The sequence below is a fragment of the Natator depressus genome, chromosome 7, assembly GCF_965152275.1.
Source record: "Natator depressus isolate rNatDep1 chromosome 7, rNatDep2.hap1, whole genome shotgun sequence".
NCBI lineage: Eukaryota > Metazoa > Chordata > Testudines > Cheloniidae > Natator > Natator depressus.
Window position 1 is genome coordinate 56,193,113 of NC_134240.1, and position 19,059 is coordinate 56,212,171.

A 19,059-nucleotide genomic window follows, 5' to 3' on the forward strand; every position below is an offset into this window, starting at 1 on the left:
CCGTTAGTCTGCCTCTAGCGCCGACAACCCTTCTTGCTGCCCTGACTGCTCCCTTGTGCTGTCTGGCAGTTACACCCATTAAATATTTGCAGCCTATTCCCATGGCCCTACTTGCAGGGCCAGATTAAAGAATTTCAGGGCTGTGTATTATGGACATTGCCCCCCCCTTCCTTTAATTCAACAGAGAATGGGATTTACAAATATGAGAAGATCTCTATTTATTTGTGTAACTAAATCATATGGACTCAGCTGGGTATTGTGCCAGCACTCTAGATATTATATTACATAGAGGGATTAACATTTTCATGTGTACCTAGCGCGTGTGAGCTAGTCAGACATCTGAACACACACACACCCACCCCCAAACAAAAAAATGCCTCTGCCAGCCAACCCCAAATAACATAGGAGGTTTGCAACAAAGTAGCCGTTGGCACCTCAGGACACCACAGGATTTAGTGTGGTTGTTTTTTCACTTATCAGGATATCAGAAATAGTAACGTCTCCGCCTTTCACTGGGAGCAGATCTGTCCACCAGGACCTTCCCAAAATAGCCAAATGAGAGACTTATTCAAAATGGGCAGGGCAAGATTGCGGAAGACTTTAAAAAAAACTTCTAACATGAAATATATTAATATTAATAGAGCTAGACTATTTACTGTAAATATGAACAGCAATTTGATTTTTAAACATCTACTAACCACTCTGCTCGTCTTTGTGCGCTGAGAACCACTGGCTGAGCTGGCTGACTGCTTGGGTGGGTTTATGACCTGTGCTTAGCAATGGCGTGACCAGCGCCCTGCTAGCTCCCCACCTAGAGGGGAAAGGGTTCCTCATGAAACCAGAATTTGGCAGAGGCCTATACATCAGAAAAGAGCACACAGTGCAGGAAACAGCTGAGCCAGAGCGGCTTTGTTGCCTTTTGGACAAACATGCAGGGCAAAAAGAGGAACTTTACCAGCTTCTCAGGAAAAGGGGCACTGAGTCTCAGCTGGCTCGGGACACAAGTGTGAGCTGAACCAATACAAATCAGGGCCTGGCTGAGACACTGGGGTTTGGCAGGCAGGCAAGCAAGAAAGCTGGGTCTTTTCCCCTGGGAAAGGAGGGTGGAGTTGGGTGCCATGACGGGCACACTGAAAACTTGCCAGTTCGAAGGAGCTGGAATAAGCATAGTACACCTATCTCCCTCCCTCCCGCTCGGATCATCGTTCACAACTAATGGTGCTGCCTCTCTCAACCCCACTCAGTATCTCCTGGGTGGGGTGGGGCACAGCCCCAGTTGACTCAATGCAGGGGAGCTTTGGAGGAACAGGGGGTTAGGGGACTGGAGACAGAGGATAGGGCGGGGTGAGGAAGGGCAAGTACTGCCACACTTTCTATAGAGCAAGATTTCGGGGCTGCCACTGTCTCCCCCAGACAGTGTTTGGGGCTCCTGGCCTTAGCCCCATACAATAGACTATACCACTGTATTCACATCCTACACACTACTGTAATAATCATTATCCAAAGAATGCCCGATGAGGGGTTTTTTTTTTTTCTTGAAAAGATCATTTGCAGGCGTGGCCTGGTAAAATATATGTGGCAACATTGTATGGGAAGTTATAAGATTCCCCAGTATGGTGCGCAAACAGCCAAAGGAATGTGTAACCAGCATCATCAAGCAGGAAAGGGGAAAAAAAGAAAGTTCAAACAGGTGGAAAACCAAGCAGGGAACATCCTTCTACGTAGACTCCTAGTGCTAGTTCTCAGCTGGAACTGTTTTTCAAGAGGGGAACTGAAACTATAAAAAAAAAGAGGAACAAAAACCTCAAGGCACTCCTCTGTCTCTCCCTGACCACCGCAATCACTGCACCTGAAGAGATAAAGGAAGTAGCCATTGGCCTGAGGGGGGGAGGGGTCTTGACTTAAAGAGTTTGGTGAGAAAGCCTGCTGAAAGCATGTGGTGACAAAACTTTGCTTTGAATTGAAGTTAGGCACCAGTAAGCATTTTGTCTTTCATTTTCTTGTACCCTTTTATGCCTCATTACCTGTACTTACGTAAAATCTCTCTCTGTAGTTAATAAACTTGTTTTAGTATTTTATCTAATCCAGTGGCTTCACATTAAAGTAGCTGGCTAATGCCATTTGTGGGGGTAACAAGTTGTGTGCATATTGTGCTCTTAAAGGAGTAACGGCCTCAACATATTTGGACTGGCCAGGAGAGGACGGGGCAGTACAGGACATACATTTCTGGGGGGAGATCCAGGATTGGGGCTGTGCTGGGGGTCACCTTGCAGCATAACCAAGGTTGGTAGGAGCCAAGACCTGGTTGGCCGGCTGCAGCACACCCATACATGGCTGGGTGTGACCTGCATGCTGGATGCTATTTGTGAGCAGTCCAGGGGCTGGGTGTGACTTGCATGCTGGAGGCTGCTTGTGAGCAGTCCAGGCTGGAAGGTACAGCAGCAAGGCATTGTAAAGGGCGCCCGACTTACAGAGCGAGGTGACACAGCTACTTAGTCTGGCTTGGAACCCCAGTATGTCATACTCCCTCCCCGGTTCATGGCCCATGGGACTGGACTGTGGGAGCAAGACACCCCCAAACTGGGGGAATAAAAACAATTTGTTTGATTAGTAACAAAATGCAAACATCAACAGACAACAAAAATTGTCCCCTCCATCCTCCTGGACCCACTGCTCCACCCCATTCTGCCAGGGCTCATCCCTGCCCCTCTTCCCCCCGTTGGGGTTAGGGTTGCAAGGTTTCTGTTTTTCAACCAGAACACCTGGTCGAAGAGGGACCCTGGCAGCTCCAGTCAGCACAGCTCCGCAGTGCCCACTGGCAGGGAACCGTGGCCAATGGGAGCTGTGGGGGTGATGCCTGTGGGTGGGAGCAGCCCAGGGAGCCCCCTGGCCGCCCCTCCACCTAGGACACAGAGGGCATGCTGCTGCTTCATGAGAGTGGCGCAGACTTCCTCCATCCCTGGAAAATGCCAGGGGCCACTAGAGGTCTGCACTGCCTGGAGCCTGTGCCCCAACACCCAACCCCTTGCCCCAGCCCTGAGCCCCCTCCCATACTCCGAACTGCTTGGCCCCACCCCAGAGCCCTCACCTTCCCTCCCACACCCCTACCCCAGCCCGGAGCCCTCTCCCACACTCCGAACCCTTCAGCCCAGAGACCCTTCCTGCACTCCAACCCCCCCAGGCCCACCGTGGAGCCCGCACACCCCCAGACAGAGCTCTCACCCCCTCTTGTACCCCAACCCCCTGTCCCAGCCCAGAGCCCCTTCCCACACTCCAAACCACTCAGCCCCAGCCCAGCACCCTCGCCTGTACCCCAAACCCCTCATCCCCATCCCCACCCCAGAGCCCGCACCCCTCAGCTGGAGCCCTCACCCTCTCCCACTCAGCCTGGTAAAAATGAACGCGTGAGCAAGGGTGGGAGAGAGCGAGCGACGGAGGGTGGGGAGATGAAGTGAGCAGGGGGTAGGGCCTCAGAGAAGGGGCAGGGCCTCATGGCAGGAGCTGGGCAAGGGTGTTCGATTTTCTGCAATTAGAAAGTTGGCAACCCTACTTGGGGCTGGGTGTTGTGGGGCCAGCGCTGGGGATTGTTAGGGCCTCATGAGCTGGGCAGACGAGTGACAATCCCCAGGTGAATCCCTTCTCCGAAGGTCCCTCGCTCCCTGCCGCGGGAAAGATCTCTGAATCCTCTCTCTGCCCCAGCCAGCAGGGGGCTTGCAACTGAGAATGAGGAGAATTCTCCACTGAGAACAGTGCAGGAGAGAGACCAGCCCCCACCCCATACTGCCCCCTCAGCTAGGAGAGTCCTCCAGCCTGCTGCTGAGCTATGGAACCACGTCAGGGGTGTGCAAGTAGCATCAGAGCCATCACACAAGTTAGAAACCAGCTGCTGCCTTTGGGCCCATGGGGCAGCATCCTCAGCCCAGCTGAAAAGTGACTAAGACCCCAGCGATTGTGGCTAAGAATGGATGCACGTCTCCCTGTCACAAGGTGACACTGGCCCTGTCTCTTAGCCATACATGCCAATTGGGCAAATTAATTGGGCAAATTAATTGGGTTTAAATGAAGGCACCTGGAGCCTAGGGAGTGAGGAGCCCTGGTAAGGCAGGCTGGAAGTTTAAGCTAGACAAATTCAAACTGGAAAGTTGGTGTAAATTGTTACCAGTGAGGGTAATTAACCCTGATATAATTTACCAAGGGTTGTGGTGGATTCTCCATCATTGGCAATTTACTAAATCAAGACTGGATGTTTTTCTTAAATATTTGCTCTAGGAATTAGTTCGGGGCAGTTCTCTGGCCGGTCTAATCCTGGATGATCACAGTGGTCCTTTCTGGCTTTGGAATCTATGAAGCTCCACCAGCTGCAGAGTTGATCATTGTACCTTGGTGTGAGAGCCCCCAACGGTCCCTTGGTTCTCTGTTCGCAGCAGCTCCTAGCACCTGTTGCTGGGTCCCTGGGCCTGACCCATCTCTGTAATGTCAGTTGAAAGGCACACACAGACTTCAGTGGGACCTGGATCAAGTTGGTGAGCAGGAATCTAATAACCATCTTTGTAGGTCATTTGGTTGTTAGCGCATGAAGAGAAAATGTAGGGCATTCACTCGCAAGTCAGTTTGCACCTGTGACATTCTCTCTGGTGCCAAGAGGGAGGACTGGGGGGAAAAGGTCAGGTTCTAGGTGTTTTGCCAGTGTGGACACACATCACACTCGTCGTTTAAAAGGCTGGGGAGAAAGTCTCCACTGAAAGGCATGGTTTATGCACTTTTACTTCACTGGTCTGAAACAAATGAGGCAGGAAACTTCCAGTTCACCTTCATGTAGCAAGCCCCCAACCAGTTCCAAACCACTGGAGACAGGTGGAGGCCCATAAGCCTTTGGCTGAGAGAGAGAGAGAGAGAAGGTGCATCTGGGACTGAGGATCAGAACTGCGCTGAGCCAGTGGGTGAGGAGAATTCCTCCGGTCCACTGGCTGGAGGCACAAGTAGGCTGAACACTTGGAGCATGGTTCTCCATAGCAGCATATAGACTCTTATACTGACTTGCTTTCCAGTCCGTAAGGAAGGAACGGTCTCTTGTCCAGATGTGCTCCAGCATCAACCAGCTCCCTGGACTCTGGAATGGGAGGCGCATCAGGCAACCTTGGTTCTGCTGGGGTTGGATCAGACTGGCCGTTATCAGTTCAGTGCCAGTGCTCTAGGTATACCTCTACTTTTATCCTCCCTCAAGTGCCAGTGACAGGGAACAGGAGTTGCAAGCGAATGACTGTCTCCTCTGCTTGTTTTTTAATTTTTGTAATTAAAGAAATACAATTTTTGACAGTGCAAATTAGTTTCATAATCAGAATGCGTGCACCAACTATACCAGAGCGCGTAGTATCTGCAGTATTTCCTAGTGTAGCTTGGTTGTAGTTTGTTTTGTGCAACTTGCCCACAAAGACATCTGATCCCCTGATAAATACCCCCCAACTGCTAAACAAAGACATGGCTTTACTCCTGCAGTCATCACTTTTTAGGTACTGTGGTCAAAGAAAGGCACATCAACTTTAAATATACTATCGCCCAGCAGGAAGCGGTTTTATCGTCTGCATTTGCTGATATTATTTGGTGGGGGGAAAAACAATTTGTAGTGTAAGGTGCATGAAAGCTATTCGGCTTTCCCTTTCCATAAAGCAAGGCGGGGAATATGCAACATAGCGGGATATAAAACAGACATGTTTTAATGGCACCATTTTCTAAAATTCATTGTTAATAGTGAAAATGACCATATTTCTTTAACTGCAGAAGCGGGACCGTCTCTAAATTGTGAGCTGTACTAATTCATAAAGTGACTCTGCATCGGTTGGCTTTCGGTATATATGGATCCTCTGTAATAGTTGATCATGGTCGATATTGAGAAATAAAATATTCAGACCTATTTTCTTGTTCAATTTTATTCCATTAGCAAAACAGACTTATCTATGGAGAATACATTCTGTAAGGGCACAAGGGTATATTTCAGGCAACAAAGTATGGGAGAAATAACCACAAGTTTTATTAACAAAAGCACAAACCGTCCCTTTATGTTTCCCTAATCTCATTTCTACATTCATTATTACTGTGTTTAAAAAAAGAGTGGACCAACTTCATTCATGGTGTAACACCAATGAGGTTACACCACAAATGAATTTAGCCTTTTGTATTGAGTTTCTTTATAACCAACGGTAATCTCCATTTTCCAAGAAGTAATTTGCAAAAATGCATAGTGCCATGCAGTGGCAGCCAGGTCACATATTATTCAAGCCTAGTGACTTCAATGCAGAGCAAAGAGGAAATGTCGAACTGTGTTAGATGACACCAAATAGCCCTGACACAAACCAGTCCAGGGGCTTTTCACACACTAGTCCCACTCCAAGCTCTCAGATAGAAGCTGTTCTATTTATTGATTCGACACCGTGAAGATCAAGGTCAAGGTTTGGGGTTTTCAGCTAAAAGGCCATGGAGGCAAAACACATATTGTTCCATGTCCCTGATCCTGCTAACACTTAGGTATCCTTATAAGTGCGTGATGGGGGAAGGGGAGGGGGCATTTCTGCAGTTTATATACATGAACACAGCCAGTGAAGCTGGTCTTAACTACTCAATGGTACTGACAAAAAATAGTTACTTAACGACAGAGGCCTTCTGATAAAGATGGTGAACGGTGCTGATGGGGCAGACATTGAGAAGCTGATTTCAGAGGCGCTGGGGCCCTTCTATTCCCATACCAGCCCTCTTGATCTACCACCTCAGATTTTCATTTCTAAACACTGAGCCATATTGTACCTAAACTAAACAAAACAAAAAAAAAAGGAGAACCAAACCCTGAAAATGACCCACCTCAACCAGGAAATAAACTGAGCAAAAGCACTTCTCAGTCTGCATTTATTGCTTTGCTAGCAAAAAGTCTGTCCATACGCAACAATACAAAACATCTGTTGAAAGACACTGAAAAGAGAACTTTTAAAATTTCATGTAGAAAGATAACACCCTGATTCAAAAAAATTACTGAACCCTCCTTCCTTATGAGACCACACCACTTCATATGAAAGCACAGGTATATTTTCTGGCTTCTATTTCTGGTTCCAAATCAGGAAGTTTATGATTAAGATTAAAAAATACACTGCAAATTGGATTTAAAAGCCCAGTTTTAAAAAGTGAATTTGCTTTGTTTTGTTCCTGATGTCACCATCATTTATTAAAACGGAAAGAATTAAAATCTAATTTACTTGCTGCTCGTGATGATGTGTATTTTCACTGACCAAGCTGAGTGAAACGCGAGATATGAATAGACCAGTCAGTTTCTGTTTTCAGTCATTTTCTAGTCATCTGAACTTTCCTGATCTCCTGCACAATTTGGCTTGCAAACACTGCTGGGTCTGAAGATTTGTAAAAGCCTATTTTTAAAAGACGAACTTCTAAACACATTTGAACTGATGTTTCCTGATAATAATTAACTTGTGAAATAAGTTTGGTTATTACTTTAATCATTTTGTAACTCAAAAACCACTCAGGGTCCACTCTGATGAGGTCCGAGTTGCTTCTTGTTTTGCTGATGGGCCTGCTCACGGGTGACGTGTGTCATGGAGCTTTCCAAACCTTCAGCCTCTCATGGAGCTCTGCTCAGACAGCGACGCTGTTGGGGATGCGGTTTGGGGAAAGGTAATAGTAGGGTAGTTTTTTGTTCTTGTTCCGTTCAGTGATGACGCTGACGATCTCATCGAGGTCCTTGCAGAATTTCATCATGGCCTGCTTCACCGGCTTCTCTACAAAGTGCTCATCTGGGTACATACCCAGGAACAGCTAATCGTAGAAGACACAAAGAGATCACTCTTGGAGCAGGCTGGAGATAAACCCTGGAGCCCCAACTGTTCTGTCTAAACGTCCCATCCTGCAGTAATGCAACCCCCTCTCCTGGGACACATCAGCACAGCTGCTAGAGACTTTGGTCTGTTTGGATTCTAAAGAAAAGCCGCACAACGTACCCTTTTGCCATCATGCAGCTCCCTGCTTTGGGCAACTACTCCAGAGTGTCCCTAGGAGGCTTCCATTGTTTCACCCTTTGAGTTAAGGCTCTTACAGAAAGGTATCACTGTACATACCCTCACTCAACCCCCATCCCTTCAAAATGTGTTCTACAAACCTGCATGAATTTGGCCACACAGCCCCTTTGCAAGGTAGGTGAGTATCATTATCCCATTTACAGAGGAGGAAACAGGCAGTGAGAGGCAAAGTGATTTGCGCAGAGCCAGGAACAGAACCCAGATCTCCTGGTTCCCAGTTTATGTGGTTTTGCCATGACCCTCCTTCTGCCCTCTCCTACAACTCTAGGTCACTGTACCCTCTTGGTTGGAGCCATGGTAGAGATACAGTAATCGGCAGTGCACAGCCCACTTGCCAGCGGGACTGGCAGCCGTGATATCACTGCCCAAGTCGTTTGAAGGATTGAGGTCACAAAGCAACCGGTTCTGTGGTTCTGCAAGTCATCAAATGAAGAATGTTAACCCCTTCCTTGCCTTGTGAGATGAGTGAACCCGGAGCAGTCACAATCCTGAGAGAGAATAGACAAAGTCTTGAACTTACTTCGTTCTCCTGGAACTGGCTTAAGGCCCAGACAGCTCCAAGATGCCAACAAGAGCGACCCCTGTCTGGCAAGCTCTCGACAATGTGCTCAATTGTGACTGTCCCCTTTTTTGTAGGGGGAGGCTGCCGCATGGTCGGAGGGGAGTTGGGAATCCAGGAACACCAGTCATACTGAGCAATGCAAAACAAAACAAGAGAGTGCAATGAAAATCACAACCGTCAGCATTTAGGAAAGTCACTAATACAGCATTATCGTAGCCACGTAGATCCCAGGATATTAGAGAGACAAAGCGGGTGAGGTCATATCTTTTTTTGGACTAACTTCCGTTGGCGAGAGAGACAAGCTCTATTACATAGAGTTCTTCCTCAGGTCACCTGAAGAAGAAGAGTTCTGGGTAAGCTCGAAAGCTTGTCTCTCTGGCCAACAGAACTTGATCCAGGGAAAGATATTACCTCACCTGCCTTGTCTCTCTGATGTCCTGGGAGCACATTGTCAAAACCAAGGAAGATTTTGCTTCTTACTGTGGAGTCTTTCCAGTCCCTCCAGAGCAGAGGTATACTGGCCTGGGATGTTTGGGATACTGAAAGCAACCTACTTTATACAGTAAATTGATGCTATTTTTCCTGGCTGGGCACAATTTTTAATTAGGTTCTCCCAGGCCAAAATGGGTCTGCCTACATGAAGAAAACAGGGTGTGTGTGTGTGTGGCGGGGGGGATAGCAGTGGGGCTGGGGGTTAGAGTCAGGTGACTTGAAACACCCCGTCACCTAGTGTAGATGCAGTTTACCATGTTTAAAATCATGTTAGCCTTGGCTGTAGCCTTGACTATCCCTCAAAGTTATAAAAGGACAAGGTAATAGGATTTTAAAAGGATTAAATTGTGTCTACACTAGGTATTAAGGGGCATTTTCAGTCATGTTGGTTAACTTGAATCGACTAACTGAGTTTAGGAAAGCACTTTTTTTGTAGTCAAGACAGACCCACTGGAAGACTATTCAAGTCTGGTGAGACACTTAATTTGTTCCACGTAGGTGATAAGGGGAGATTATTATACATTTTGTTTTCCAGAGCTGTTCAATATGGGAGAATAAAAGGGATTCTAAAGGTAGGCTGTTTTGTGGTGGGTATACTGCCAGCACAGGTCATGCTGGGATACCCGTTATCATGAAAGAATATATGAACATAGGAACAGCAATACTGGGTCAGACCAAAGGTCCATCTAGCCCAGTATCCTGTCTTCTGACAGTGGCCAATGCCAGGTGCCCCAGAGGGAATGAACAGAACAGGTAATCATCAAGTGATCCACCCGCTGTTGCCCATTCCCAGCTTCTGGCAAACAGAGGCTAGGGACACCACCCCCGCCCATCCTGCCTAATAGACATTGATGGACCTATCCTCCATGAATTCATCTAGTTATTTTTTGAACCCAGTTATAGTCTTGGCCTTCACAACATCCTCTGGCAAGGAGTTCCACAGGTTGACTGTGCGTGGTGTGAAAAAATACTTCCTTTTGTTTGTTTTAAACCTGCTGCCTATTAATTTCATTTGGTGACCCTTAGTTCTTGTGTTATGTGAAGGAGTAAATAACACTTCCTTATTTACTTTCTCCACACCAGTCATGATTTTATAGACCTCTACAATATCCCCCCTTAGTTGTCTCTTTTCCAAGCTGAAAAGTCCCAGTTTTATTAATCTCTCCTCATCTGGAAGCTGTTTTATGTCCCTAATCATTTTTACTGCCCTTTTCTGAACCTTTTCCAATTCCAATATATCTTTTTTGAGGTGGGGCGACCACATCTACATGCAGTATTCAAGCTGTGGGCGTACCATGGATTTATATAGAGGCAATGTGATATTTTCTGTCTTATTATCTATACCTTTCACAATGATTCCCAACATTCTGTTCGCAATGTAGCATGATGAGTCCCATCGTGGGACTTAAAAACAAGCAAGTGTCTCATTAAACTTTAAAATGGCCTGAGATCCACTTCCTCATTGGTTGAGGTTATTGAACTTTTAAAAATTTTACCCAAGGTGACCTAAGAGTCTAAGTCCCATTGACTTTCCATGAAAGTTAGCCTTCTAAATCCCTTCTGAAAATGGGACTTAGGCATGTTTGAAAATTTTACCCATAATCTAAACACTGTAGCCAAAATGTTCAAATCTGGGACTCAAGTTAGGCACCAAAATCCATATTTAGGCATTGAAATAAGTGGCCTTCCAAAAGGCACAGTTCCCATGGACTTTGATGGCGTTTGCAGGTGGCTAGGCGGGTATTTTAGCATAGAAGGGCAACTGAGTGTGTAACCATACATTTAAAAAAAAAGTTCCCAGTCCAAGCCACTGTGGCTGCACATCCCAACTGATATGAGCACTATTCTTCTTGAAAAGAACGTGTGAACCCCACGCAGGAAATGAAGGGGTTAATGAGGGCCCGAGAGGCCAATTAACCCACCTGGATGCATCTGGAGAGTGAGCCAGGCATAATTAAAGGTGAATCTCAGCTGGGGAGGAGCTGGCTGGTTGCTTTAAAGACTGGCAGGCTGGGGTTGCTGCAGGGAGAAACTCTGCAGTCACTCTCTGGGACTAGAGAGTGGAGACAGTGGGAGGATCAAAGAGGAAGTCTGGGAGAGAGTTGGCCTTGGGACCCACTCCTGAGTAGAGAAGTCTGGCTAGAGGCCCACAGAGACATGGAGCAGCTGCTGGGGGTGGAGCAGGCTCCGATGGGGAGCCCTCATACTGGACTAGACTCCTGGAAGAGAGCTCTTTCAGGCGTTAGATTGAGGAATGAAAAAAGTCAAATCTGAGGAAGGCAGAAGTTGGTTTTAAGATTCTGCTGTTGGTTTGGGATTATGTTGGGAGAGTCCAATGAGTCCTGGCCCTGAGAGAAGGGTGAACCTAGGGATGCAGGGGGGAGAAGGCCTGGGAAAAGACCACAGCAGGAAGAAGCTCAGGGAGGAAGCTGGGGGTGGGTCTGAATAAACAGACCCTGCCTGCTCAGCAGAGGGTCTCTGGGCTGGAACCCTCAGGAGAGGGAGAGCCTGGTGTCTCCTACCAGCCACTGGGGAAGGAGGCATGAAGCCCCCCGGATATAAGGGGATAGGGACACTGGAAAGCCCTGAGCCACGGGTGTGCAAAGCCCAGAGGACCCAGCGGCGGGGCCAAAGACTGGACATAAGGAGATTGGACATTTGTTAGACTCCCTGGTAGGGAGGGGATTAAACATGACCTGGCCAGGGGGCTGAGTCACGAGAGGAGGCGGGCCACTGTGGGACTGGGGCGATGGTCAACAGGAGACACCCGACGAGAAGAGAGCTGCTGCTCCACACCCAGCCATGAGGGTGGTGCTCCAGCAATGCGTCCAACTCTTCTACACCCGTACCTGACCAAAATTCACAGCCGCGTGCTGGGCTGACGCCGTGAATATCGCCACAGTGAGATATTCCGATAGCTTCTCGCGGGTCTTGATTGTCTTTGGAAATCCTAAAAGGCGGAGGAGAAGAAAGCTGGAAATAAGGTTTGGATCAGTTACGGCGCACCTGCGTTATTGGCCAGCGGTAGGTCAAACAGTGCACGGTTTTCTGGTCCTGGCTTCTGCTACTGATCTGCCGGGTGGCCTTGGGGCCTCTCTGATCCTCAGCAACCCATCTGTAAAATGGTGGATACACTGGCCCACCTCACAGGGGGCTTTTAAGACTTCACTGATGTTTGTAAGGCCCTGTGAGATCCTCAGGTGAAAGGTTCTATATGTGGGCAAAGGGTGTTTTTATATTTAAAAACAATTCCACTCTATACCTTCCGACCAGGCCCCCAGCAGCTAAGGACATGAATGAGAGCGGAGAACTCTCAGCCATTCCCCTTTTACCTCAGTTCACAATTCAAGCTGTGCTACGTCTAAAAAGTCTGGCGAGTAAATGACCTAGGAAGCAGAGGGACAATGATGTGTGATTAGCCTGAAGGCAGCATTTAAGTGATGGTGGGAGGTGGGGAAATGACAATTCTAAACCTGCACGGGAAACAACGGGAGGAGGAACAGAAATATTCACATCAGACACCCTTAAGACTAGGTATAACCAAGTGGAGCTCCAAAGAGGTGATTGCAGAGAAAGCCACGCTTTCGTTAACCTATGGGAGGCAGCTGGGGGAAGAAAAGGGAGTAGAGGGGTCTCCTGTGCAGAATGCTCTTCCCACCAGCACAGATTTCCCCACCCTTCCTTGAGGCCAGACTGTGGAGGGAGGGGGAAGGGGAATGCGTATATAGGGTGGTGAGACCAGAGTCACATAATCTATGGGCAGGCCCAATTCCAGCCAGCTACTTCCAAGAACGGGGAAGCAGAGAGAAGAGAAAGCGAAAGTGAATCCAGCTTTGAAAGCGTTGTGAGGGTTGCACACCTCCAAGTGCGGAATACCTTAATAGCAAGGCAGCGATGGCATGACACTGGGTGAATCTGAAGGGCAGGGAGATACAGGTATAGCCAGTGCCCTCCCTGCTTACAGCAGGGCTTGGACTAGATGAATCGAAGATGCTTTTCTATTTATTATTTGCATTGTCCTGAGGCCCCAACCATAATAAAGGCCCCATTGTGCACAAAACTATACCTGTCCCAAGAAACTTACAAACCAAACAGACAAGATGAAGCCCAGTTATCCCCAATGTACAGACAGGGAGCTGACAGACAGATTAGAACCCAGATCTCCTGAGTTCCAGCCCAGTGCCTTAACCACAAATCTGGGAGGGAGAGACTCCAAGGCTTTGGGGTGTGTCGCTTTGAGTGTTGGCTGGCACCATGGAAGTCTCAGCCTTGACCAGGCTGACACATCTCACCTGAAGACTTGTTGCCGTTCATTCCATAGACATAGACATCTTTGACGAAGGCCTGGAGCTCGATGTCCTCAGACACGACCTCATCGCTCTTGTAGTAGATGTCAATCACGTTCATCATGAAGCTTCAGCCACAGCAAGGGAACAAAGAGCAGAAGGGAAGCCCTGTCATTCCCTGGAGACGCTTTGCCGAGGTGTCTCAGAAAGCACATCAAACATTGCACTGGCAGGCAGGCACAGCCGCAATCTTCCAAACGTGCATTTGCTCCCAGGACAGGAGGCAGCAGAGGGTGCAGGGCTCCATGATCTCAGAGGGCCTCATTGATGGCAATGTGGTTTGGGTGGGGAGTCCCTCTAGCAGCTCCAAGTCATCTGCAGCTATGGCATTATCTCTGGCCTTTGCACATCTCCTTCAGCCTGCTCAGAATGACATCACTCCCTGATTCCCCCACCCCTGTTCTTTGACTCCCTCCATTCATTCTCTCTGGCCTCCTCAATCAAGTCTGCATTTCTTGCCTTCCCCTTTGAGGCTCTACTCCTGCCTAGATCTCTGATGACATTTCTTCACACTCCCTTCTGCCCAAATCTCCCTTTCTCTCCTCCTCCATCTTTACACTCTTTGCCTGGAGCTCCTTCCTAACCCGGTGCACTAAGTGATCAGCCTCTCTCTATTCCAACACTTCCATTGAACTCCCTCCCTCTGCAAAGGCTGCTGACATGAAGTGCTCTTAAACAAAATCCTGCAGCAGCCGGAGATAAAGCTCTCCAAATTCTGCACTTTGAGAGTAGAGAAACTGAACTACTCGTTAATGAAGGATGATTCACTGAGGACCAGATTCTGACACCCTCCCCCATGCCATCTAGCACCTGCAAGCACTCCCATTGGCTGCCATGGGCTATCGATGGAGTAAAGTACTATTCAGTATTTGTAATGGCATATAAGCAAGATTAATCAGTAAAGGGGAGAAAAACACCACCCAGTGCATCAAGAAAATAACCACATGAAAGTTGGGACTTCCTTGCCTTTCATATGGGATCTAACAGTGCCGGGATACTCAAGATAAACAGCTGCCAAACCAAGAGCTGAGCATGGGAGAGAAGAACATGAACCGGAGTTTCCAAATATTATGACTATTAATAACGTGCACTAATGCTTTTCACATGAAAGAGTCCCAGCATTCAGTACGATAAAGATCTTTACTGAATTCACTTGAAAAAGTCATGTGATCAGAGACGAAAGGGCTTTAAAAAAAAAAAACAACAAAACCCAAAGGGGGAAAAACAAGAATTTTTGAAAAACAGAACATGAGGGAGAACAGCCATATGAAATCAGTCAGTTCTGCGAGTGTGATTCAAATGACTGTGTGAGAATGCAACTTTTTACTCAGTGCATCTGCCCTGCTGTGCGTGTACACAGTCCGAGCTGCTGGCAAAACTCAGGCCTTGTCCACACGAGAAAGCGGCACTGGTTTAACTTAAATTGCTTTTTAAACTAGTGCAAATCCCGGTGGGGATTTGCTTTCAGTTCAAGAGGGCTTTAATTCAGTTTAGCTGAAGCCTAGTTTGGTTTAAGCCAGAATAAGTCACTCTGAAACCAAAATAACGGCCTGTCCACACGTGAAATCACAACTCTCTAGTGTGAATGAGGCCTGTTGGCCCTGCAGAGCTAACAGCTCTGGGACAGGAAGATGAATTCATCCATCACTGACAGAACAGTTGATTATGTTCCATCTTGTGGCCAAATTCCACCCTCATTTAACCCCGTGCAATCCTACTGAAAAGCATGTGGCTGCACAGGTGTCTCTGGGGGCAGAATTTGGCCGGCAGAATCTCTGTCGCTGGTCAAGACACACAAGAAGGAAAGTACCTGGCATGACTCCCAGAGCCCAGGTTCAATTTGCAGGGCTGGCAACAAACTTCCCACCTCTCTTGTCTCCCCCCGCCCCCAACATTTTTACTTACAAGAAAAGACAGGCAGGTTTGATCCAAAGTGACAAATAAACTGGAACCCCAGGATGGAGTTTCTGCCCCTCCTTTTTAGAGCAGAAGTGTCACAGACACAGTGTCTCTTACCTCTTGATTGCCTCCCAGACTTTGATGCCATCATCCCGATAGTAGTAATATGGAATATCTTCCTTGCTGTCCATCCCTTTGGCTTCGATTTCCATTGGGAAGCAGAGGGAACTGTAGGTAAGTTCTTTCATTGCTCGCTGGACCATCTGCACATGTCCACCTCCGCCAGTGGCATTCGCCTTCAGTGTAAAAAACGAGACGCAAGAGCATTAGGAGAACGTGGCTGCCCTTGCCAAGGCCTCACACGCTGTCTTGTCTGCCTCCCAGCAGCTGGTATGGGAGCAGGTCCGCACATTTTTCTGCAGGAGAAACTCAAACCTCCATAAGAATTACTATTGGCTTAGCCAGACTGAGTGAGACTGCACATTTGGGTTTGGCTGTTTCACACTCATTTAGCGGATAATCATTCATATCTAGGGTTTTTCCAGACTGGTTTTCTCCCACGTATAGCATCTCCTAATAATACCATCCATTTATTGCCAAAGGATCCCAAAACACTTTACCACACATGCATACGCACACGCACCCCAGAATCACCTGGCCTGTCACTAGAACGCAGTCACTTCTGGGGTGGAACATGCCAGCAGCTTAACCATGCACCATAATTGTACACAACAGTTTACGACAAGAGGTGAAGATGGATACAGCATCCAATTCGAGGGGCGGTAAGGGTGGCAGTATGTAATTACTCAAACTGGAATTTGGCCAAAACAACTGGATCACATCTTACGAAATGTGCTATGGGACCAAATCAGAAGTGGCCAAGGCTTCAGTTTACATCTCATGTGGAAGTATGGCATGCCCGTAACAAGCTGCATCATAACAGCATCAGATTAAATATTTCGAAAAAATGTTCTTCCCTCTAAGTTTCCCTCTGTCTAACATATGGCCCCACCACCTTCCTATCACTCATCTTATATTTATTGAATTCTAGCTGCTTGTTAACCTAATCATCTGCATCTGACCCCAAATGGAAACTGCTCTCAGTGGAGGCTCATTTATTGAAAGACAGCAAAATCATTATCTGCAAGCATCCCAAGCTGCAGTAATTCACACAACACTTATCTCATTTTCATTGGTTACCAGCTGGCCTCCTGCCTGCCTGATTCTCTGCCAATATAAGGCAGGGTTTTTCCTTCAGTGAGCAGTTACCTGTGAACCTCTGCGTGGAGTTGCCTGCAGTGCATACATGATGCGGTACCACAGACACGGTGCTGAGAAGTTCAGCAGATCCAGCCATGCTTAGCTAGTGAGATCTGAAACAACTGCAGCCCAAAGTGGAATGGCTGCAAGTTGATAGCAAAAGCAGTTCCAAAATTCATCATCATCACAAAGCCATGACTCTACTGTTTTTTGCAATTCAAGGAAATGGTGGTCAGAACTGACACAGGGGACTGGTGATCCATAGAAACCTATCTTGCTTTCAGCATCGCTTCTAGCAGGGTGTTTAGTGAGACCTGGTTTATCTCCTTGTCTTATCAGACCCTTACACTATTTTTCATAAACAAGCCAGTTTCCATGCAAATAATTAAACACTTCAAAAATGAAGTTTAAGAGCTACATTTAAATAAGGTTAACTTTTGGGCATAAACAACACAGCAATGACATCTAGTATTCAACACACAAACACCATGGGTAAACATCTTCACAAGCGCCTAAAGTCCCATTTTCACTTCTGAAAACGGGCCATAGCCTCCTAAATCACTCAGGTGCTTTTGAAAATTTTACCCTACAGCCCTATAATGTACAAACATACCATGTGTTTGCCTCTAAAACTATAAAATTATACATGTCTGCATATAATTTTGTGCGTCTGTATATGCACACATGCACTTGTATATTATCTAAGCTCAGTTCACACAATCCAAACAGCCATTAGTGCCTATGATTACTACAGACCCCATTCAGTTTTGAATTGGTCAATTAAAGGTGAAAGGCAGTATCTTCATGTTGTCTCGTGCAACTTTTTGAATATCTAGCACAAGAAAAAAACCACAGCACAACAGGGAAGGGAGTAAGCCTTACAGTCAGAGGAAGGGTTGCAGAGAAGTAGACGGGGGAAGGAAAGCAGAAGCATGATTGTCTCACCTTGTCAAAGAGACCACATTCACAGATGAGCTGCTCTCGGGCTTTGGTGTTGATGGCTATTGTGAAGCGCACATGGGGTATCAGGAGCTGTGTAGGGAAAGAGAAATGAGAAAGGAGCACAGTTTGATTCACCTTTATGATTTCATCTCATAGCAAATGTCTGACAAGTATAAAGACCTGAAATTCCAGACTTTGATGTGATGTCACCTTGGAGTACAACCAACCAACCAATCTATACAACTAATACAACTTTGTTTTCTCCTGGTTCTTCAAAATATTCAGCCCACAGAAAGGAGAAAAGTGCCCAGAAAGCTGCAAACCTTTGTAAGTTTTGAGCCACTGCTTCTCAGTCAGCCCTTGTTGAAACAGAGGGATCATCTCTCTGGCACATGCTCTCGCTAGAATCTATTATTATTCCTTGAAAGCAATTACCTACCTTGAAAAGGGGGTGCACAGCAGGCAGCTGCCGGAACATGGCTATACCAAACACTTCTGAAATTAAGTGTGTCCGCAGAAGATGGGTCACCGTCTGATGCATGTGGAAATCCGAAGAGCGAACCCAAATTTTGGCCAGTAACCAGTCGTATTTGTCATCTGACGGGAGGAAAATGGGATTGTCTGGTCCAGGGGTTTGATTGATCTGAAAGAGTTAAAAAAATCCATTCTTTAAAACACTGCCCATAACAATGCACAGTGCCCCATTAATGGCTCAGACAACAAACGTACCTGGATAGCAATGGGAACTATCTTATTCTCCATGTTTTTATACAGTAAGCAGATGGGTGCAGACAGGTACTGTAATGTGCAAGGGTCTGTTTTGTTGGCATCAACACCATCCAGCAGTTCATAGTCCACTAGGAAAATGTTCCCTTGCTGCAGAAAGAGAAAAGGGGACAATACATTTAAGCAGAGAGAGGGAAGGGGGCACAGGAACCGACTCACCAGACCAGAGCGTTCTGCCTCTGACAGTCTCAGATGCTTTGGAGAAGGTGCAAGATACCCCATAGTGGACTATTACAGAATAATTTGCCCATGTGAGAAGTTTCTTCTAACCCCCATCAGTTAGAGGTTGGTTTATGCCCTGTAATCGTAGACTGGCAGTTGGACCAGGTTAGCCCAAGCTGTGCTTCATTTAACTTACCATTTAAAGACCTAACTTCTTTCTAGGAGGGCTGTTTGCTTTACTGACGTGCATCTTGCTGGGGCTCAACAGCTTTTTATCCAGCTTGGCTTTTCTTATTCATGAGATACGATGATCATTTGTAGAACACATTCGCCACATCTCTGTGGTATTTTACCGGGGTCAACTGGGTTGAGTCTGCACAGTCCAACATTCCCAGTTTGCTTTAGCAAAGAGTTATGCTCTTTTTAGGCATTTGCATTGTGGTCACTTGGCACGTGCCATCACATCACACTGCCAGCCCAGGACAGATTATATACCAAGAGCAATGGCTTATCCCCACCCCCAGGTTTCTTTGCC

At 47.0% G+C, this 19,059-nt stretch overlaps 1 protein-coding gene across 1 annotated transcript in view; it reads right to left on the reverse strand.

Annotated features, from left to right (window-relative positions):
• Positions 1 to 5,955: 5,955 nt before the first annotated feature.
• ALOX5 (arachidonate 5-lipoxygenase) overlaps positions 5,956 to 19,059 on the reverse strand; it is a 56,823-nt gene continuing 43,719 nt past the window's right edge. Inside the window, exons 7-14 of the mRNA XM_074958543.1 lie at positions 18,306 to 18,452; positions 18,016 to 18,219; positions 17,580 to 17,666; positions 15,492 to 15,670; positions 13,422 to 13,543; positions 11,979 to 12,079; positions 8,596 to 8,766; positions 5,956 to 7,815 (exon numbers count right to left, since the gene is read on the reverse strand). Of these exons, the coding sequence (XP_074814644.1) occupies positions 7,636 to 7,815; positions 8,596 to 8,766; positions 11,979 to 12,079; positions 13,422 to 13,543; positions 15,492 to 15,670; positions 17,580 to 17,666; positions 18,016 to 18,219; positions 18,306 to 18,452 (1,191 nt within the window). The 3' untranslated portion in view covers positions 5,956 to 7,635. The remainder of the gene's footprint in view (positions 7,816 to 8,595; positions 8,767 to 11,978; positions 12,080 to 13,421; positions 13,544 to 15,491; positions 15,671 to 17,579; positions 17,667 to 18,015; positions 18,220 to 18,305; positions 18,453 to 19,059) is intronic.